Consider the following 23,701-nt stretch of genomic DNA (forward strand, 5'->3'; position numbering starts at 1 on the left):
ATGCTTCATCGTTTATATGGTTTAAAACATCTAATCAATATGTTATCTTCCATGGGCGTATATGCTTCCTATTACGAGGTTTCTGTGTTACCTTGCCGATCTGATAATTGCAGGATCTTCAAATGTTAATGAAATGCTTTCACACAGCTTGTTTTCGTTAATGCTGATGTCAATATACGCACATTGGATGGTTTAAACACGTTTCATGCAATGGGAGGAATCCAATGCGTTAGTAAGACAATAGCGTAGGAACCCAAGTATAGGGTGAAAGAAAGTATTCTGGGACGTTTAATCCTGAATGTATTAGGGCACGGTCTTATCCAAAGAAGAATTCTCGCCGGGGAGTAAGTAGTATTGCTGTAAAAGACTACAGTGAATTGATAGCTGAGATACTTCAGATTTCACAGCAACCACCATGTTTCCCCTAAACTCCATTTGGCTTTCTGAAATTAACGTCCAACTAGGATGGAATGGTTTTATGAACATTATTAGTAGAAGAAAGGAGAAATGCGACTCAACATATGTCATGGCTGTCCCTTTTATTAACATGGATGCTTCTAATACATCCACAGTTTTTACAGCATTGTGTTTTGCTGCAGAACAGAGTAGAAAACATAACTTGTCCTGCACTGTGACTTTTGATCAATCTTATTCTTGAAGGCTTCAGAAATCGTAGCTTTGGCAGAAATTGGAAATGAAATTGCAAAGATAGTATTAAGGCTAGGTGGCTTTCACCTTTTAATGCCATTTATGGGTTCCATGGGATTTATAATGGAAGATAGTAAATGCTTATGGGCTACCGCGTATGGTAAAAATAAAGTGCAAAACATGCTCAACGGTCACCCGCATGCAAGATGTATCCGAGCATACACACTTACAGCATCTGCAATCGTAAATGTGTTGAAAGAACATTGCGAAAAGGTGAAAGAGAGATTTGCCACATTGGAGAAGTTTCACAAACTACTTACTAACCAAGAGCTAAGTCAAGAAGATGTGTTGAAGGAATTAGAAGTTACTGAAGCTTGTGGTAAAGTAGACAACACTATGAAAAACAACATGGTATCAACATAGTTAAGTAGAACTGCAAAACTTTGGATAAATCTTCTGAAACCTTATTTTGTAATTCATTTATGCAGAAAGAACAGGAAACTGGGATATGCACTTGGCTACGACAATAAAAATGCTTCCGTTTTTCTATGCTGCTGGGCATTTACCTTATGCTAAGTCTGCTCATTTATATGTCCAACAAATGATAAATATAGACTCTAAACTGACAGAGGGAGCTAGAGCTGTTAACGAAGAAAGGGGTGTATGTATGAATTATAGATAGAACGATGTATAAACAAAAGTCAAGAAATGAATAATGAACATACCGTGTATAAGAAGCACAAAAATTGTAATATTGGCTAGCGGTGGGTGGGAGGACCATGATGCTGTGAATGGCAATTATTGTTTTTAACAGATAATAGTGTTAATTAATTCACAGCTGCCGGTTATCAGTTCGGGACACGGCGGGTTTACGAGTGGTGGATAACGGAACCCTATATCATATGGGTTAGGGGCAAAATCCCCCTCCCCCGAACCAAAACTGGCAAAAAAAAAAAAAAAAAAAAAAACGCGAAATTGAAAAAAATACGTGTAACAAAAACGGAAAAATATTTATCTATGATTATCGTTCATCAAGAACGATAGTGAGTGTGGCTTAAGGCAGGGACTGAGAGTGTCACGGCTCAGGGGACCTACAAAGCCAGAAAAAGAATGATTTCGTTTTTGGATTTGGGTAGGGGTCCATGCAACCTTATGCCAGGGTATTTGAGGTAAACGAGGCGAGCGAGCGCGGCAACTCGGCGAAATTTGCAATAATGGGAGCGCGCACTTCGCTCTCTTAAGGTGCTCTTTTACACGTTCCGATACCTCTAAATATATTAATATACACATCGTTTTAAAGCTAAAGAAGTCCTCTACAACTTTTATTTGAAGCGTTTCTACAAATTATCGAATACACAAAAGATAAAATATAAAAAACGGAAAAAATACACATAAAAATGTAAAATTTTACATATTTCTACAAATATCTCTAAGTATTAGGCCTAGCGAAAATTGTTAAGAATAACTTATTTTAGATCGTGGTTCAAGGAAAAAAATGTAAAAGAAGTCTGAAGATCGGATTAATAATAACGGAGATATGAGCGATTATCGAAAACTTTGCAAATTGAATGTTAAAGAGGGTGGAGGGGAAAGCACAAGGGGTAGGGGTGGGGACTTTTGGGAAAATACACCTTTAGTTGGGCCCTAACAACAGGAAGAAATTCAGCTTGTCTCGAATTTTTCCCGTCAAAAACTCTTTATTTCCTGGGCTAAGTAGTGGTGTTCTAATTTTTTAACAACCGGCTCTGTGTATATATATAGAAGGAGAGAGAGAGTATATGGATACATAGATATCACTCTCTTAGGAAACAAAAAATACAAATTAGTCGAAAGCAAAAATTTACTGGATACCACAAGTAACAAGTAAAGACCTACACAGCAAGGTAGTGTGACGAAATTAGGCAGCACTGCGAATATCTTGAAAACAAATTATCCAAAGTAGATGGCTGTCAGGAAGTATTGGAAAGACATTAATCCTGCAATAGATCGACAACTGTTGATAATGGTATGTATGCGTTTCAGATATAAATAATCCTCACCATTATACTCATATGATTCAGTTCCCATTCTTAATATATGAGCATTTGAGATTAAGAAATAAATGATTATACCTTGTTCTGAGAGATCATATGTTTAACCCTGTAGCTGTAAGTAAAAATAGTTAAACTAAACTTTACTGTACCTGGGTATAATGGGTAAAATTTGCTGCTATGTCTGGGTATAACAAATGGTTTTACGAACTTGAAATATTTTAACCGAATCAGTGCGAACCAGTTGAATAGCAATACTGGTAATAGCCCGGTGTCACATCTGTCGAAACATTTAAAAGAATCACATCTGTCGAAACATTTAAAAGAAATACAACACAAGATAGACATTTAAAAATTTCATTGGCTTTCATAAATGATGTAGAAAGACTTGTACCCGAAAATTTATTTATTCATTAAAAAAATAAATAAATAAATTTAGAAAAGGGATAGTTCAGTGATGAATGGAAGCAGTAATTACAAAATTCGAACAGCAATGGCATAACAACGAAAATACCAGCAAAGGGCTGGCAACCTTTCGTTAAAGAACAAAAGAGTACACAAATCGCCTCTGCCATATTGCAGCTTGCATCACTATAATTTGATGTAAGATCGTTGAACTTGACAACGTATGTTTCAGCATCGTTCTTCTTCTTCTTCTTCTTCTTCTTCTGGTAGTTCCGTTCCAATTTATTGCCTGTTTTTTTCTTATTTATTTATATATTTTCCTCCTTCCTGTTTTTATTCTCCATGACTAAGACTCCAGGGGAGAGTCGAAAGCTCAGAATGCTAGTTAGAATTCTTGAGCGTGGTTTTACATGGAATAAAATCTACTTCATCACGTAACGTATTAATATATATCATATATTCTAATTTGTAAAGATCAAATTAGACTTTCAAAAAATATATTTAAAAAAAAAAAGCTTCGTTGTTTTGAAGTCGTCGTGTTGTTTTTAATTTGCTGTTTAGAGATCTCTTTACACAGTAATTTATTACAATGTTATTACAAAATAACATAAATGTATGCATAATCTTTTGCACTTTTTATTTGCTTAGTTTGAATACGTAATCTACGTAAAACAACGTGCTCATCATTTACCTCTAATGCTTGCTTCGGTCATTGAATTAAGTCTATAAAACAAATGGATGTTCATTACATATTTGAAATTAATAAATCCAATTATAAGAGAAGTAAATTGTATTGTAAATCCATTCCAAAAGTTACAGGAATTTACGAATCCAACCTATAAACGATAGCGAGTCAACTCTAAAACAACTAATAAGCAATTTTTAATATGATTAGTATATCCGGTATTTTATGATGTTTCTTTGTTAGCGACTATAATATCTGATAAATTATTTACTGATCTTGATTTGACCCCCATTAGAAGTTTAACTGGTAAAGTGACGAGACTCTTCCCTGATTTGATCTCTGGCTAATAAGTCTATGATGAACAATAACGTCTTCGTAGGTTTTTTTCGGTTTTCTTCAATTCCGATCATTCCATCAAATCTTTCCTTACCATTTATTGGCACTTATCATCCATCTCTTTATCAGGAAATAGCCGCAATGGTAAACTATTTTCATTTTCTTAGATATTCAACATGGAAGTCAATCTATTAAATCCTCTTTTCTGTCCATTTCCTTACAACAAAAATACATGTTCCAATCAAATGTGTGTCTTTTCTGAAGTGTTCAAACTCATATTTAGCGAATTTATCCGAATTCATCCTTAGGTTGTCTTACAGATTTACTGATATTATTTTACTATCCTTATTTACTTATTATAGAAAGAAAAAAAAAAACTTTCATAGTGTAGGAATTTAAACGATCCATAATTATGAAGTCATAAACAAGGCATTCAGATTTCTGGCTTGTAACAAAACGTCTAGAAATATATACTTTATTTCACACCATTTTGCTGATACTATCTGGCTTATTTTCTGATATTTTTAAAATGTTCTTTATTGTCTTTACATATACTGATCAACATTCTTAAAAATGCAGGTATAACTAGCGAAGACTTTTAATGCTGATGTGTAGAGATTTAAATAGATAAATAAAAAAAAATAACCAACTATAAACACAAAAAATGAAGGCAAAGTTGTTTACTTTCGTACACATGCCAGTTATTATACACGAAACTGATATAGAAATAAAACTTAAATTCTAACGATTCATACAAAATCAAACAAAAATTAAAAAAAAAAAAAAATGTATCCTCACCATTGCAGGAGAAGGAACATGAATACTGGCCACAGAACGAGGTCTGACATGATTTGCCAAATGACACAAAACCACACCATCCATCAAAGCGGAAGCCAAATCGTCTGGGAGAGACATCTTCAGCCTTGTTTCAATATGCTGCAAAGAACAAATCCATTTAAATGAACTTTTCTAACACACCTCTCAAAGTATTTAATTGTTTCCATACTCACAAATGATCCTATGAATAAAATAAAATATGGATTCAAAAATAATTAAACTTTCTCCTTTGACATAAAAAAATAATGTGTATCATACATTAAAACGTAAGACGAGAAGCAAAATCAAGTTTCAGCTAATGAGAAAATGGTTAGCATATCCGAGTTTGACTTCAATGGAAGTAAAATCTCTGTTAGGCCTCAAAGTGTACGTACAATGATGAAATGAAGAAAAATTGATCGCTTCATTTGCAAGAACTCAAGCTTTGGTTTTTTCGACATGACTAGTGTTTTTCTTTCGGGATATCCTTATTTGATCAATTGTCTGCTGTTCATTTGATCATTAGTAAAAGTAATGTGATCTAAAACAAGGAAATGTGCTATCTCCTATAATATTCAACATTGTTATTGAAGGCATACAGAAGATAGAAACACATGTCTACAGACGACATACATGTTTTGGGAAGAAACTGAACAAATACTATACAACTGGGTGCTTGGGACAAAAGTACAGAAGCATATAGTTTCATATAAGTCAGTAGAAGAGTGCAGCTATGATTATTTCAAGAAACAAATATAAACGCAAACACGGGAAACCATATAAAGTGGGCGGGAATGTTCAAATTTCTGAGTAGGGAAGTGATAACAGATGGCCGAATGAGAGAAATTGCTATGAGGCTACAGCAAGAAGGAAATCTTTATCTGGTCCGTGGGGTCCCTGCTTCAGTCTTCGAGGAATTTATAGAAAGATTTGTTTCATACTTCAATTCAAAGTTTTCAGCCATTTTCTGAAAGCTATTGAGGCACTTTTCATTATTGTGACGCGATCACAAATAACAAACAACATCGCTTTCAATGTGGAGGGATAAAAATAATGAAAAGTGCCTCTTTCCTGTTAAAACGGGATTTTTAAAAACGATGGGACACGTGTCTACTTATTTTAATGATGAATTTATATGCCGAGTTTTATCTCCCTAAATTTGAGGGATTTATGTCGTACACTATTCTGGGCAAAACACTTGAATCCTCCTTACCTTCCTTAGCATACAGAATTCAAAAAGTTCCTTTCTTATCACTGCTCTCGCAATAAAATGTATTTTCTGTTCAAATGTCACGTTTCTAGATATATTAACATGGATTGAATTTTCAGTGAGTTACTTTCACTCTTCCATATAACCGTACATATTTTCCCTTCCGTAAGCAGAATTTTCGAAAATGCTGGAATATGTGTTTCCCTTATTTTTATTTAAGAGTTTAAATAACGAATTTCTCACTTCCAACTTGAGCGAATCCTTGCATTAAGTATTTTCTGAATAAATAATGGGAAATAAATTGTCTCCCTTACTCTTTTTAGAAGCAGTATTTTTACAGACGCTCAAATACGTATTTAATTATTTTTATTTACCGATTTTCATATCTCCAACGTAAGAAAGCATATTCTTTCAATAAGCATGTTCTCAGTAAAGAAAGGGAAATTTGGATATTATGGTAGTGATTATCTTTTCTTCCCTAAGGAGCAGAATTTCCCAAAATGCTGAAACACATGTCTCATTATTTGTACTTAAAAGTTTATGTACCGAATTTCACGTCTTTAACTTAAAGAAATCCCTACATAGGGCACTTTGTAAATAAATAAAAGTGAAATTTCAAAACTGCTGAAATACGCATTCTCTTAATTTTAGTTAACAGTTTGTAAACCTATTTCATACCTTCAACTTACGCGAATCCTCACACTGAGCACATTCTCAACAAAGAAAAGGAAATTTGGATGTTATAGAACTGATCTCAGTTTTTCTCCTAAGAGCGGAATTTTTGAAAACTCTGAAATATATTTTTCTTTGTTTACTACGAGGGTGATTCACAAAGTAATGCCTACAAGATTATACCCTTATTTGTGTTTGACAGATAGCACCGATACAGGTATCAGTGGAAAGCTTGCAATGCCAGCTACAAATGGTGGCATTATTTTTCAACATAGTCCCCATTACGGGCAACACACTTGCGCCAACGCGAAATAAGGTTTTTCATGCCACCGGCCAAGAATTGTGGTGGCTGCTGGCGACACCATTACCGAACTGCTGCTTCCCCCTCCGCGTCACAACTATAGATTGGGCCTTGAGGTGATCCTTAAGTTTGGAGAAGAGCCAAAAGTTGCAGGGCGCAAAATCCAGACTATAAGCAGGATGAGGCAGAATGTCAACAGCACTTTCCCAGCAGATAGGACTACTTTGAATTTTTTGACGGAGGAGAGGACTTGTGGCGGCACTCCATCGACTGACGCTTCGTTTCCGGGTCGTAATGGTGTATTCATGACTCGTCGCTGGCTATGAATGTTCCTGGGCGCAAACCATCTGCAGTCAGAAATTCAATGACAGCCATTGATGCCACGGATTGTTCCATTACTCTGGAACGAGAAGAGATAGGAAGGTGAAACGAGTGATATTCTATAGTTTAAACGTCAGTGCAATAATGATAAACAGTTCAGAATGTTTGCAGTACTATTGGCCAAGTAGTGGGCTTGGAGGCATTAATTTCTGAATCACCCTCGCATGAGTTTATACACCGAATTTCACGTCTTCAACTTGAGCGAATCCTTACATTGCACACTTTCTCAATTAATAAAAAAGGGAAATTTCAATATTATAGAATTGTCCTCTTTCCTTCCTCACGAGCGAAATTTTCGAATACGCTGAAGTACGGATTCTCTTATTTTGCTTAAGAGTTTAAGTGCCGAATTTCACATCTTCAACTTAAGCGAATTTTCACATTGGGCATTTTCCCAACAAAGAAAGGGCAATTTAGATGTTTTAGAATCGATCCCAGTTTTCCTCCTTAGGAGCGAAATTTTCGAAAGTGCTGAAATATGTGTTCCCTTATTTTTATATAAGAATTTATACACCGAATTTTACATCTCTAACTTAAGCGAATCCTCACATTCGGAACTTTCTAAATAAATAATGGGAAAATGCCTTTTTGTTCCTCCTTTGCTGCGGAATTATTAGAATACGAATCTTCTTATTTCTACGCGGTGGCTCAGTGGTAGAGTGTTCACCTCGGGTGCTTGGAGTCCCGGGTTCGATCCCAGCCCTGCCAAGTGAACTTTGTGGTGGACAAACAAAAGTGTGCGTCGGTTTCCTTGGGGTTCTCCCGTTTCCTCCCGCTTTCTTCATTCCACCCTTTCATTCATTTCTCATTATCACCGTCTCCTTTAGCCTTGCCGGCATAACCGTGGGACGTAAAGCTCAAGGATTTCATTTTATTTCCTTATTTCTAATTTGAAATAAATAAATATCTTTCTATCTATCTATCTATCTATCTATCTATCTATCTATATATATATATATATATATTTCAGATCTCCAACACTTAAGTGAATCCTCATATTCGGCCCTTTCTGATTAAATAAAGGGATATTTGAATATTTTATAAATGCCTCTCCCTCTTTGCAGTGAAATTTTCGAAGAAGAGTTCATACGCCGAGTTTCAATTTTCTACCGCCAGAGATTCATGAGAGACACTATTCTTAGGGAAAATTTTGAACCCTTAGAATAAGTATTTCCTGAAATATTTACTTATACCTTATCTTCGTGACAAAAGAAGATCTCTCTAAATTTCACGTTTCTACCTATAGTAGTATGGCCTGGAAGATGAAGAGTCACCCATTTCTACTGTTTTATATAATAGTATAGATTTGATATGAAATCGAAAAACACATAGAAAATTAAAAATTCTATTATTATCAGGGTTGGCAAAAACCATGTTTTTTATTGAAAAAAACAAAAAACCCGGTCTTTTGAGTTTAAACCTTTTTTAACATGTTTTTTTGGTTTAAATAATTTGCTCTATGTATTTATATCACATATGGACAGAAATAAGTTTGTTTCATCTTGGTGTTACTATGCAACAACCGGGTTATGCTACAAGGGGTCACATAAGCTTAAAGCGGAGTCCAAACCTCGACTTACATCCGAAACAACTTGTCCTCCATTTGAACTCGAAACCGGGACTAATTGGCCACAAATGCGATACGTCTGCCGACTCACTCTCAAAGGACTCCTGATACGTTGTATTGATCTTTACATACTTATAACTGTATAATTGTCAAGAGTCATTTGAGAAGGACAAAAAGATAAACAGTTGCACAAGTGAAAGCATTATACATAATTACTTATGGACAATTTCAAAATGCTTCAGAGTACAGACGAACTAATTAAGTCCAAGTTCGTTCACTACGACTTTTGTTAGTCCAAGTTAAAGAAATACAACGACTTAATTTGCATACCAATAAGAAAAGTGAATAAAGATACGAAGTATTTTAGTCCACTTTGGCTCTGACCCATTTATACATAAAAAGATACCAAACATACTTCTGATTTCAGTAAATGCCTCTCGTGGTGTTTGTATTACCCTCTCCGAAAAAGTACGGCATTTCGATGTATTTTATCAATAGTAAACATTATTAAAACGAAACAATATTTAGTATTTTCCTTTAATTGCAATTGCAAAACAATAATAATAATAAACTATTAAAAAATCACAAAAGAAACATTCGTAAACATAAAAAAAAGTTGCTTTTGTAGTATAATCTCTTTGAGTAATGAATGAGGAATTTAGGTCTGAATATAATACGAATAATATGCGGAAGTGATACGCGATAACCCACAAATGTGTGTTCATCAAGATTTTATGAACACTTCCACTTTTACGAACATTTTTCGTTTTTTGGTTTAAACCAGTTTTTTTTTTTTTTTTTTTTTTTTTTTTTTTTTTTTTTTTTTTTTTTTTTTAAACAGCTGGTTTAAACCACAACCAACCCTGATTATAATACAACATGTATAATAATAATAATAATAATAATAATAATAATAATAATAATAATAATAATAATAATAATAATAATAATAATAATAATAATAATAATAAGAAGAAGAAGAAGAAGAAGAAGAAGAAGAAGAAGAAATTCAAGTAATGAAGCAACGAAGATAAATTTCCGAAGCAGCATTTTCAGAAAAACAAGAAATCAGAAATATGCAACCAATATGGTGTCTAAGAAAAAGTGGAAAAATCTACGGTACGCTAATGTTTCTCCTATATATGGAATGACGTACACAACCACAGAATATATGGCAGGATGAAGTACGCTGGAGTACGAAGTTACCGAAAAGGCCTTCTACACATCCAGACCTCAACAGAATGCGGAATTTATGATGATAAATATTTCAGTTACGAAGCCTTGCTGTAGGCTACATAAGATTATTCAAATTATTCATATGTACTATGTATCACTATGCACAGAACAAAAAATATCTGCGTTACTGTACTTAGTGTATTTGGAATAATTTAAAAATAAATAATAATTGTGTATATATAGTAATGTCGATGTATTTTCAAGTGACATATCCACCATTAGATTACTTGTACAAGTCGCCAGTAGATGGCTAGACAGTAGAAATTTGAGAAATGAGGTGCCAAAGTTGGTCATCTAGCTGATAGCTTAACTGGGAAAGCAACCGGTTGCCAAGTAGGATTCTATTATCCCATCTTTGTTCTGTGCTTAATGGAACTTAATACAAATAGAAAATTCAAATAATTATATAAAAACAAAATTATGAAATTAAAATAAATGAACACACAAATGAAAGGAAATGCAGAATATACACATCTACGATTTAAAACATTAAACTATTTAGATTCACACAATACCAATGAGTATTGAACGATGTTTTATACTATCACTATTGTTACCCGCATATATCTGTTACGTATTCCCAAGGATATCTAGCGTGACCAAGAGTTGATCGCGTTTATATTAAGTAATCTGGGGTTCGATTCTCGGTGCAGACAAAAAATATTAGATAAAGCTCGAGTAATGATCTAGATCTCACTTTAAGGAGCAAATTCCGTCGCATACAGACGCGGAACTGACAAAGCATCAAACTCAAATTAAGTCATCAATCAATTCTTCCTCAAGACTCAATTAACCACAATTCTGGTACTTATTTTGTGGAAGCAACCCACTTTCTGCGTATATTTAAAATTGGGAATTTTCTGCTTTCAACTAAAACTGAACAAAATTTTAACTGTTTCAGTCATCGTTTCTAACGATTGTTATTTTAATCAGTAAAATCTATCTGTAATCTAGCAACAATAGATTCCACAGAAAATATCCAGCTTCGTAATAATGGCATAGGAAAGAAGGAATTTCGAAGCGGACATAAGAGAAAAAAGGGGGAAAAAAACTAGCAGAAATTAGTAAAAGCATTATCATATAAACATAACAGGAAAATACTCTTACTGTCTTCTTTGTTTTGATTATATGTTGGAACAAAAGAATCCCAGTAGAAAAATAGAAAATGAATTATTTAGCAATATATATATATATATATATACTAAAAAGACATACCGTAATATCTTTCGCTACAGCTTAATTAAATAGGGAGGAGTAAAAATAAGACGAGAAGAAATATTAAAGAACAGAGTAATAGTTATTAAGCTTCTGTGTCAGCACCATGTTAAAATGCACGGTGATGCAATGTGTGGTTATTCATAGAGCGGACTGGATAGCGAAGTGGTTAATGATCAACAGGGTACGTCGGAGTCCCAGAATTCGATTCTCGATGAAGCCATGCATTTTTTCGCTCCTTGTATATAACTAAATTCACATTTGAAGAGGAATTGGCGCGACATAAAATCGGTTATTTCCTCCGCTTATCACAGGTACTGTTTATTGTTCGCTCTTCCAATGAGAAACGGCCTCGAAAACATACGTAAATAATAATAATGAAGAAAAGTATAAACCAAGGTGAAGTCAACGCTCCCCCATCCCCATGAAAAAAAAAAAAAAATAAGTCTAAAAAACCGCTTCGAAGTGGATTACAATGTTTCTGATTGATTAATGGCACGAGATAATATCCTTTGGAGAACTTTTGTTACTGAAATCGAGTTACAAGACCTTAAAAAATAGAAAGTAGTGCATTATTTTTGAGCTAGACTGTACATATGAATCGTTCCGGGTAAAAGGGCAAACTCACCAGCGCAATCTGAACGCTCGAAAATTACATTTGAAGTGTTCGAATACTAATTCCAAATTGTTCTGTGACAATCAGTTCTCGTGGTCATATGTGTAGTTTGAGGATGTCGTTCCTCTTTCCTTTAAAAAATATAATTTCAAAATAAATGGACGATTATTTTGACAATTCAGAGTACATTTTCAGGAAACAAGCTTTGTTGAGCTCGATCTTACTAGTCGGAAGGCCTCATATACAAACACTGGACCGGAAACAAATATTTTAAATACAAGTAAATGACATTTGAAGTAAATTTAACTCAATTCACAGCAAGTTTCAAAAGAAAGAATAAATAAATAAATAAACAATACGCTTCTGATGCGACACAAAACGTCATACTTACTAATCATTAATCAAACAATATAAAATAGAAATAACCTCAGTGAACCTCCAAAACATTCGACAAATACACAAACACACTAAACCAAATAAAGTGAAAGAATGTTAAATTCCTTACATTTTTTAATTGACTTATAAGTTCAGCCTCTTCCCTAGCTTTTTCGTACTCTCTTCTCATCGTAAAATTTAACTTTACTGGAGAAGTATCCCTATTCCATAGCGAAGGTTTCGATTGAGTCCTCGAACGTACACTACCACTTCCACTGTTATTTACAGTTTTATTGTTCACTACACCTGTGGTACTAGACGAAGGAACAGAGTTGACATATTTCAAGGATGTCGTTACAAGTCTCGGACTAGAAACTGCAGTTGTAGGAATGATGGCAGGTGAAGAATTGTGAGAAGTAAGCGATTTGACAGGTGAGCCTTTCGCTCTGAAACCAGGGGAACCATTAGTTCCATAGTCAGCCATGTCGTTCCCGTTCACTAATGTACTCGACGAAGTGCTCCCTGATCCATTTGATCCCAAAGAACTCGTTCGCGACTGCAATGATAAGAAATTTATTGGTTACGTATATTTAATGTGTATTAAATATGTACCAGTATAAGTTATATATATTAGATACAAGTTATGTATATTAAAGATACGTCACACAACACACCGTGGAAAAAAGTTAGTACTACAGTACACTTAAACAAGAATACAACTAAATTCTGTACGACTTCTGTTGCGTCAAATCTATACTAAATGTACTAGCATGCAAATATTTCTACTGATGCAGCTTGTGCAACTCAATGCAGCCGTACAGGTATTTGTATATACACCTGAACACTTTACCACAACAGTAAATTTTATCTTCCATACTATTTCATTTAAAAGACACTCATTACTCTTATTTAAAACATAATTGGAGTGATATCGCTTAATGAAACAGCACGAAACTACCAATTAAACCGTAATTACCAATAGGAATATGATTCCTAGAGTAAACATCTTCAACTTACAGGAAAGAGTAGTAAAATATTCAAGAAAACTCACGAAGATAAAATTATTCTTTGTTTCTCAGGAAAATCTCAATGTAATTTCGAAAGAAAATGACAAAATTACCGTAGTCAACCACTGAGGAACTAATATGTGCACTATCCAAAAATAACATATTTCAGAATTCTTCGGTACTCACACGATATTTTTTATGGAGGGAGTTTGGCTACGGACATATAGTTTGAAGTACTTACCAACAACCTTTATAAAAATTGTTGCGAAACATGGATATTTGGATAGGGCACAAACTAGTTCCTAAGTAAAGTCTTGACCCGACTACGATAGGTCCCAAAGTTTTGGAGCTATGGACCTTTAAACTTCATTTTTTTCATGTTTTCGGCAGCGTATAACTCCGAAAGGAAGCATTTGTGTCCCCAGGTTGATCCATACTTTTCTTCTTATCTTGGTGTCAGGAATGTTGTTTTGAAATACCCCAAACGTTGTCGATGTTGGTTTGAAATACCCTGTATATACGAATGATTATCATACGTGCTTTTTTTTTTTTTTTTTTTTTTTTTTTTTTTTTTTTTTTTTTTTTTAAGTATTAACGTAACACACAAGGATTGGGATCAATTTACTACATGTTTCATTCCAATGTTACTACGATTTGTACTGTCACGATTATGAAAAACGTCTAATAATAATGCTATAAATAATTCTTGTTATTTATTTCATCTCCATTGTACAGCATAAATAACGAAAATGATGATTTACAGTACATACTATATTCTTATCCGCGAAGCTAATCAGTGGTAATAGGTTGCAAAGTTTTACTCCGTCTTAGATTATCAAACATGATTCCCCCTAAGGGATGAGATATACCAGAGTAAATGTGAAATGTGTTAGTGTAATAATTTTTACCCAACTATTCTGACAACGTTACTTCCTGCTGTACTCTACAAAAAACTTCCATTGAATATAACTAAATATGCTTTCCACCTGTAAATATAAATCTACACATTAGTTAGTTTGGTTAGCTTTCTAATGTAAATATGAAACAACAAAAACTACAGTACACCACTGAATGTCAAGAAATCTCTTCTGTAGATTTTAGTATTGTGATATAGGACAATTTAGACAGATATTCATTCTTATGCCATTATTTATTATAGAAGTATACGTTGCATGGCATTTGTGGTACCTCAGATATTCAAAAGCTCCTCGATAATAAATTGATGTAGCTCGTAAGTAATTAAATAAATTTCATAAATTACATTTACAACACTAACTTCTCAATGTCATCATAATTTTATATTCCGTGTAAAATAAACAAGTAAATAATGATAATAATAGAACAATTTTATAATTTGAATTACCTAACATGTATTGAACTGAAACACGATAGACAGTGTTAATGCTAGATCTGATCGAGATGACTTGGTTGCTAGTAATGATGCCAGCCATTGAACTAGTTTCCCTTCCACGAACTTTTTTTTTTTTTTTTCACTTTACCTTTAATAGACGAACAAATTGCTACCTTCTTTGGTATTACAAGCTCGCCGATTAAAAAGGATTTTAATCTTCGTAATTCGTATAGGTCCGCGTAAAATATATGAAAATTATTTTTTTGTTCTAAGTTGGTATCAATGCATCTAATTGTCACGTAAGAATTTTGCCGCGATCTGTAGACCAATTTGTTTAGAGTTGTTGATTTAAGTTAGTGGACCTCAAGTAAGCTCTGCGAGTTTTTAAACGGATACAAATATCGAACAAAGTTTGCTTCAAACTTTGTGTTGCTAACGAAACTGTTTCTGCTGAATCGGTGAACATATTGGAGATAGCCTATGGCCAGGCCAGGATGGAAAGGCCAGATGTGGAGAACGATTCTTGAATTCCGAACTACGAAATTCTCAAACTCGAATTTTTGATAAACTCAACAAATGTCATCGACCAAGCACTGCATTTGCCAGATATGACCCAATATAGCTTTATTTATTTATTTTTTTATTCGAAAACCCAAACTACTTCGTGGAAGATATTTTGAGTCCACTGAAACTACAAAAGAAAATTCACGGAAAGAGCTGAAGGTCTTAGCGAAAAGTGCATATCAGAAATGTTTCGACAACTGGATTATTCGCTGGCATAAATGTATCGGATCAAATGAGGCCTATATTGAAGATGACAATATAAATACCGATTATTAAACAAATACTTTGTGCTTCATAGAACAATTCCCGGTATTTATTTAACAGAATTTATTTAGAGAATTTGTTAAGACAGAAATATTTTATTATTATTATTATTATTGTGAAAACTTTGCTCAGCGTACGTCATTTGTTGTAGAAGACTTAACTTTCTGAGTTCAGAACTGAATTATATCCTACACGGACAGCCAGATTGCATCATATGTTAAAGTTACTTGTTACAAAACCACATCCTAATATATCAATTAATAATGACTGGGTCTTTATTTGAAATAAAAGTTTTTAGTTTACTGTACACAAAAGTTTACGGTTATGCTCTTTCGATTAAAGGAAACGGATAATTAATGAACACGAATGATTATGATAATTTTTGTGCTATCCCACCGAGAATAGAGCCTGTCTTCGAAAAATAATGGAAATAGTCTGCCCAGCCGGACAACATGTTTGAGTATTTCTGCATCGTGGCTTGTCTAGCATTACATAGTTATACTTTCGAAGACCAAGACGTACAACGCAGGGATGCATTAACTTGAAATAGGGGCATATACCTTCAATATACAGTTCAAAATAAAGAAGACTGATACCCCAATGGTATAAATAATGAATATGATCTCTGAGAAAAATTTCTTGTCGTTCAGTGAGTACTAGTACAAATACAATGTGCACAAGAAATTACAGTACTGCCTTAAAGTTATGCTGGAAATCACAAATGTATGTTAGTAAAACTGACAACTATTATTTATTAAGCAGCTACAATCTACTGGGGCCAATATTTACGTACTTTTACGTATGAAATCACAGCCTCTTTCTGCAGGGCTCTCATATCGGCCTTTACTTTCTCTTCCTCTAATCTCTTTTGGATTAGCTGCGCTTCAATTCTGTGTTGCTGAATCACAGCATCATGCTTAATCCTAAACTCTTCCTCCTACAATTGGGTGAAACATGCACGATAAGCAAGAAGCAAAACACTAACGTTGCAAAAAGAAGCGATCAGAGCCAAGCAATGCCAATGAAAAAGAAAATAACATATATATATGTATAACATATATACATATATCAACAGTAGAATTAAAATATTAACAAGGGTACAAGACACAAGCAAAAATAATAAAAACATTATTTCCTTTTTTTGTTTAACAAATACACTTTTTTATTCCATTTTAATCATATTTGTAGCCTTTCAAATTTTTGTGTAAAGAAACAGAAGCGAATATTACGTCTGTTTTTAACTAAACAGTCTAAAATTGTTACTTAATTGAGATTGCATTTCAGTCTTTGTTATTCAATACCCATACATTAAGTTGTGTGAAGAGCAGCAGAGAATGGAATTCCTTTTTTAAAGAGTACATTAACACAACACAGACTTAATGCAAATTTCATATCCCTTTATATGACGATTTACTGTTTCATTAAGGGTTTTTTAATAGATATAGTCTGACTGTACGGAAGTTGCCTGCAGGAAAACACGATATTTAAAGAAAATTAATCAAAGAATTGAGAAACTATTCACAAGGGTTAATTAACACTAACTATTATTTATTATGTGTCCTGAGTGTTGGTTAATCTTAAAAATATGTGCCAGATTGTGTCTGTATTGAAGTATTGGCGAAGTATTTGTTCGTTTCCTATTAAAGTAATGGCAACATCTAATTTTCTTGTAAGGAGAAATAAATAAATTTCCACTCTTTTCACAATAACGAAAGAATGTAGAACAACCGCTTCTGACTTATACCGGTCTACTACTTAAAAAGTACTACGAACGGAGCTATCCAGTGTCTTCGAAATATTGTATTAACACAATGTTAAATATTGAAGTTAAGATATGATAATACAGACAGGAATTAGGTCCTTTAGGAATTAGGTCCTAACACTGAATTATCTAAACCACGCCGATTTTTTATGTATCCAGGGGCCGCGGTGGCTCAGTGGTAGAGCGTTCACCTCTGGTGCACGGGGTTCTCGGTTCGATCCCAGCTCGCGCGTGGACAAACACTGTATGCGTGGGTTTTCTCAGGCTTCTGTTTCCTCCCAGTTTCTTCATTCCACCATTTCATTCATTTCTCATCATCAGCATCTCCTTTAGCCTAGCCAGCATAATCATGAGACGTAAAACTTATTTCATTTTCTTTATGTATCCATGTAGCCTTGATAAGAAAGGGTATTGGTTAGTGCAGAAAAACGACGGCCAAACTCTGTGTTGGTCTGGATGTACATTATAAACCGAGACTACATGGAAGGAAACAACGGACATTTGTAATCATTAATACTGATATAGATTAAGTAAATAAATCTACATACTTTGTCGTAGTAGTAATAAATATAAACAAAGTTAATGAGGAAAGTAGATTACTAATGGGTAATGTATGTTACTATTAAATGTGAAGTTTTTCATCGTGGTGACTCTTATCTAAGAAATTCAAACTAAAAAATCTATAAAAGCATTATTTTACTCAGTGTTCTCACAGTTAAGAAGGTCAGGATCTAAGTTGCAGAAAAATATAAGGACTTACGGTGTTCGAAAATAAAGCTTTGAAGATATCATTCACATGTTTGGAAAACAATACAAAAGACTGAAGGACATGTTATACAGGGTGGCCCAAAAGTAGGTATACAGACCAGCATCGATCAAGTACGACATTAAAATAGTAAATAATACTTTTGATAAAGTGAATACTTTCAAATATCTAGGATCAATATTAACAGATGAAAATCATATTCACGAAGAAATTAAATGTCGACTCAAAGCAGGGAATTCGTGTTATCATTCAGCTCAAAACCTCTTGTCGTCGCGAATTCTATCGAGGAATTTGAAGCTTAAAATATATAAAACGATAATTATGCCTGTTGTTCTATATGGTTGCGAAACATGGTCGCTTACTCTGAGAGAAGAACATAGACTGAAAGTATTTGAGAACAAGATCCTGAGACGAATATTCGGACCCAAGAGAAGCGAGAATGGGGAATGACGGAAACTCCATAACGAGGAACTACATAATTTGTACATTGTTAGGGTCATCAAGTCTAGGAGGCTTAGGTGGGCAGGTCGTGTAGCTAGGATGGAAGAAAGTAGAAACGCTTTCAAAGTCTTGACTGGAATACCTATCGGAAAACGACCATTAGGAAGACCTAGGCGCAGATGGGAGGACAATATTAAGATGGATCTTGCAGAGATAGGAATACAAAGTAGAAACTGGATCCAGTTGGCTAAGGATAGAAGTCGGTGGGGAGCTTTTGTGAAAGCGGCATTGAACCTCCGGGTTCCATAAGCCAGAGAGAGAGAGAGAGAGAGAATGAATTTGTTTGTTTTGGTTTGTTCTAAGTGTAAGATATTTAAGGTATAAGTGAAAATAAACTAAGAACAAATAAGGAAGAAACTAAATCAATACCTGCACGGATAACAATAAGTAAATGATATAAAATGTCATAACCGATCAGTACAGGTGGGCCATCCTGTATAATGCATAACTTGACAATAGGTACTTGTCACGATCAGGACGTCGAAGAAGGATGGGACGCGTCATTCAGATGGGAGATACACACAAGACGAAAAAAATCTACTTATGAAACCTTGGAGCTGGGCAAGAAAACACAACAGGAAAACAAAAATGAATCTAAGAATGATGGGTAAGAACAATCCCCACAGAATCGTCTTGGCAGGAGGGAAAATCCAATGTCAAGCTTTAGTATCTGCAGTGATAAACTTTCGGGTTTCTTTTAACAAAAAATACAGAATTTGTCAATAATGAGTAATATCTCGAAGACACTGATCACGGTTCTGAAAAATATTAAATAATTGTTAGATCCCTGATCCACTACACTCATCAGTCAAAACATTATGATTTCTTTCCTTGAAACAATGACGCAATTAAAAATTTCTTTCAAAAATAGTATGAACGGCAAGTAGATAGCATGTGCTTTTTGGAACAGTATTGTAGTGTGTACTGAAAAATTGCGACTTATTTATTTTTACTTTCCTTTTTGTCAAATATCAATGTAAAGAACTACTTACAAATTTTATTATAAACATGCAGTATCAACATTGTTCAACATTACTTCAATATTCTTGTTGCCAGGCATTGTTAAGTGCAATTTTGACACTGACTGAAACTCGATTTATTAATCGTGCAGGCTACAAATACTACACATGCTAACAATGATTTAATATCGTGCATACAGTGTGCTCTAACTAGTGGAACATGCAACAAAAACGTACACAAAATGCAAGTACAATGCTTCAAGAGTAACAAAAATAAAATATTAGACACAAAGAGAAACACAAACGATCAAACAACATAAAAATAAAACCTTAGATATAAAAAGAAAAACAAACGATCAAACAACACACAAAAGTATAAAACTGTAGTAGGTTAAAAGAATACAGAAGCATTTTTTCTTCCTATTTATTTTATAATAATTATCGTGACCTACAAACAGAGACAGAGCTACTATAATGATAATGATTTATTCATGATGTACTTAGCTATATAATAATGCACAAATACGAGTAAGTTTGCGTCATTTAAAAAGATCCAATAAGTCTCTTCATGTGAGTTTCATTCCTATTCTACGATGAAACTGCATATGTACTTTCTTCCTAGACTGATTCTAAGAATCAGAAGTACAACAAATATAGCGGACACAAACTCTTCTAGTGTCAGATTAATAAATTATCTGAATTCTAGGAATTTCTAAGAATATTTGTTTGTACGAAATAAATTCTATCATTATATTCGTATTTTACTACAAAACTGCAATTGTTGACAACTATATTTCAATTAGGATAATAAACAGTTAGGAACATATTAACAAAAAATTGGCTACTTACCAATGAATCCTCTCTTGTGAAGCCTAAATATTCTCCATACGTTTCGGAACCCCAAGCTGGTTCCGTCTTCAGTGGCAACGTAACAAGGACAAAAACGGATAGGAGATAAAAGGTATAAACCAAGGGATACTTACCACTATATAAATGTAACGTAAAGAATGGATAGAAATGCCTTACTTTCCATAATTATCCACAAAAATTCAACGTATTCTTGCGAAGCATAACATATCCGCTTGTAATATCCCTCCGAAAAGTCTAGAAAAACATCTCACCGGATTTAAAAGTTATTTTGTCGATCCACTAAATAAGTTAGGCATTTATCGCGTTTAATGTGAATGTAATTCTTCATATAGGCCAAACGAAACGCAATATTAACACTCGATTAAAAAACACATTAGACAATCAAAAAAAAAATCACAAGAAGAGGGCATGTCGGGATTGGCGCTTCATTTATAACAATATACACATAATACAAAACAGGTTAATGCAATAAATTCAGCAAAAACAAAGAAACAACGGGAGATAAAAGAATCATTCTTTATTCAACAAACCTGCTTTGAATATGGATATTCACAACATTCATAGAATCTGGTTACCTACTTTTGATGCTTATTTTCTATCTGGCAATAGTGAAGTAACATAGACATCGCGCCTCCTTCGATTCAGCTCACTCTTTTGCGCTGTGCTCTGCTCGTGACATTTTAGTATTCATTCTTTACTTACATTTATATAACAGTATGTATCCCTTGGTTTTCATCTTTTATCTCCTATCCTTGTTACCTTGCCACTGGAAACGGAACCAGCTTGGCGTTCCGAAACGTATGGAGAATATTTAGGGTTCCCAAGAGAGGGTTCATTGGTAAGTAACCAAATTTTTTGTTAATTTGAACCATAATTTTAGTTAGGAACATTTTTTTTTTTTTTTTTTTTAATTTACCGGAGTATCTACTGTGTAATTTCTATTCGAATAGCATGTCTTATATCCCACCTGAAAAGCGCTGTCATGGTACTGGAAACACTGATACTTAAGATATGCACCGAGGTTATTGATTTATATTCATATCTAAATCCAATATTTAAAAGTGAAGCTATATTATCACTGAACAACGACTTTTGATTTACCATATTTGTTAGATATTTACAATGGAAGCAACAGATTAGCACAATTTCCATCAAAACGTAAAATTCTTTACCGTGACAAATCTTTGCCCAAATAACAAAGAAAATATTTTGTATTTTAACTGAAAGAAATTAAATAAAATTCTATGTAATACTAAAACTTACTACAATACTGACAACAAAATTACAACTGAATATACAGTTTAAATGTATTTAGCAAACATATTAGAAATAAAAAGGAAACTACTGATAGAATAATGTATTTTTTACTTTAAAAAAAAATGAACAAAATGTTTTTTATAAAAACTTAAACAAGAGCTTACTGAACACAAAATATGTACTTTTCTTTACTTATTGGTAAATAGTACTTTGGACTAACGTTACTTCACTACACGGCTCTACTTCATTCCTTACAAAGTGCATGTATTTGTATAATTGAGGTGTTTGACATTTTATATTACAGCTTCTAAAAAAGGACACGTAAGTTCCTTTTAAAATATTTATATTAATATTGAATATGAATGTACGATTTTATTTGTGTAAGTACAATGCTTTTCAACAACAAGCAAGACACCACAATTATGGGATTAGTGGTTATAAAGAACTCTTATCTTACGGAGACAAAAGGACAAAAATGATTCAACATGAATATAAACATTAAACAGATATCTTAATCAGTATTATTCTGACGTCTTCTTACACGAGTAACCAAATACCACAATTCGTATATGTAAAAGACTTAAATATAATTTTGTTTAAATATGCTTGTATTAGAAATATACAAGTTATCAGCTTCAAAATAGTATAAAATGTTATATGTTATTTAACTACAAGTTTACATTATACTTTTTTTTTTTAATATTTAATAAAAGGTAAAATGTGTAGAAGCAAAAGCATGCAAATCTGAATTTGCATCAGCAAACATGGAAAGCTGCTAGGTTACACTTATGAATCCGTATCAGCAATAAAAAAGTACTCACCACACTACTATGATTCGATGAACCATTTGCTGAATTTGTTCTTTGATAAGGACTGGATTCCATTTTGAACACTCCGCTGTTGGTAGGTGTTGAAGAACTATCACTACTGCTAGACTGTCTGGGCCGATATACACTGCCCTCTTGAGCTCTTTGTTGTCTCAGTGCTTCCTTGTACTCCCTAAACACATAAAATGTTTAACGTAATAAGTAAAAAAATTATAAATACTCCATTTCTTTCTTTTCTTATATATAATATATAAAATATTTAGAAAGCGCTCTGCTTCCTGCAAACCAAAATGTTTTGGCACATAAGCCTGCGAGAAAGTCTTGAAATGGACAAAGAAACAGTAATCCTACATTTTTGAAACTTGCAGCACAGTGATTCACAAGAACTAAGTCAAACTTTATTCATTTCTCTTAATCTTTCTTCCCTTCATTTTTACCAATTGCTCCAAATCATTCTTTCTTACTTAATTATTTGAGAAAAAGTGAAAAGAACTTTGCTGAAAATATGTTAATTAATGAGAACGTGATATTCAGGTTGTGTGAAGCACTGTGCATTTTATGTTATTGCAAACGAACAAACACACAAATAAACAAAAAGCAACTGCTACAATATATTCATACAGGTTGTTTCAGTCAATTAGTCTTTTTTTTTTTTTCCATTTTATTGCTGTGACCAAACAAATTAACGTACACAAATAGCCTATGCATTACTGTAATGAGTTCATTACCGGCGAACAGTGTATGACATGTTCAATGTGTCCTTCACGGCTGTTCCGAATCTCCCGCATGCGAATCGTGGAGTTTTGGAAAACCCGTCTACAGATCTCTCTATACAAGTGTGCCACAATCAATTTTGCAGTGCACGAGGAGCCCCAGCGAACACTTTCTCCTTCAGGAATCCTCTTAGAGAAAAATCACAGGGGTTCAAATCGGGGCTGGATTGTGACCAGGAAAATCCACTGTCAAAGAGCACAGGAAATTGATTTGACACCACAAGATCCTGGAACTTGAAATGGAGATAACTGAGCACTTCTGCAGTTGTGTGAGGTCTAGCCCCGCCCTGTTGGAACCACTGTCGAC

At 33.8% G+C, this 23,701-nt stretch overlaps 1 protein-coding gene across 4 annotated transcripts in view; it reads right to left on the reverse strand.

Annotated features, from left to right (window-relative positions):
* Lrch (Leucine-rich-repeats and calponin homology domain protein) overlaps positions 1-23,701 on the reverse strand; it is a 370,595-nt gene that overhangs the window by 45,684 nt on the left and 301,210 nt on the right. For 3 of the 4 annotated variants that reach the window (XM_081768565.1, XM_081768564.1, XM_081768567.1), the window contains exons 10-13: positions 22,616-22,793; positions 16,473-16,616; positions 12,624-13,049; positions 4,903-5,040 (exon numbers count right to left, since the gene is read on the reverse strand). In XM_081768565.1, the coding sequence (XP_081624691.1) occupies positions 4,903-5,040; positions 12,624-13,049; positions 16,473-16,616; positions 22,616-22,793 (886 nt within the window). The remainder of the gene's footprint in view (positions 1-4,902; positions 5,041-12,623; positions 13,050-16,472; positions 16,617-22,615; positions 22,794-23,701) is intronic. The other variant, XM_081768566.1, reaches the window with a different exon arrangement.

Source organism: Thermobia domestica, chromosome 8, assembly GCF_964235325.1.
Source record: "Thermobia domestica chromosome 8, izTheDome1.hap1.1, whole genome shotgun sequence".
Taxonomy (NCBI): domain Eukaryota; kingdom Metazoa; phylum Arthropoda; class Insecta; order Zygentoma; family Lepismatidae; genus Thermobia; species Thermobia domestica.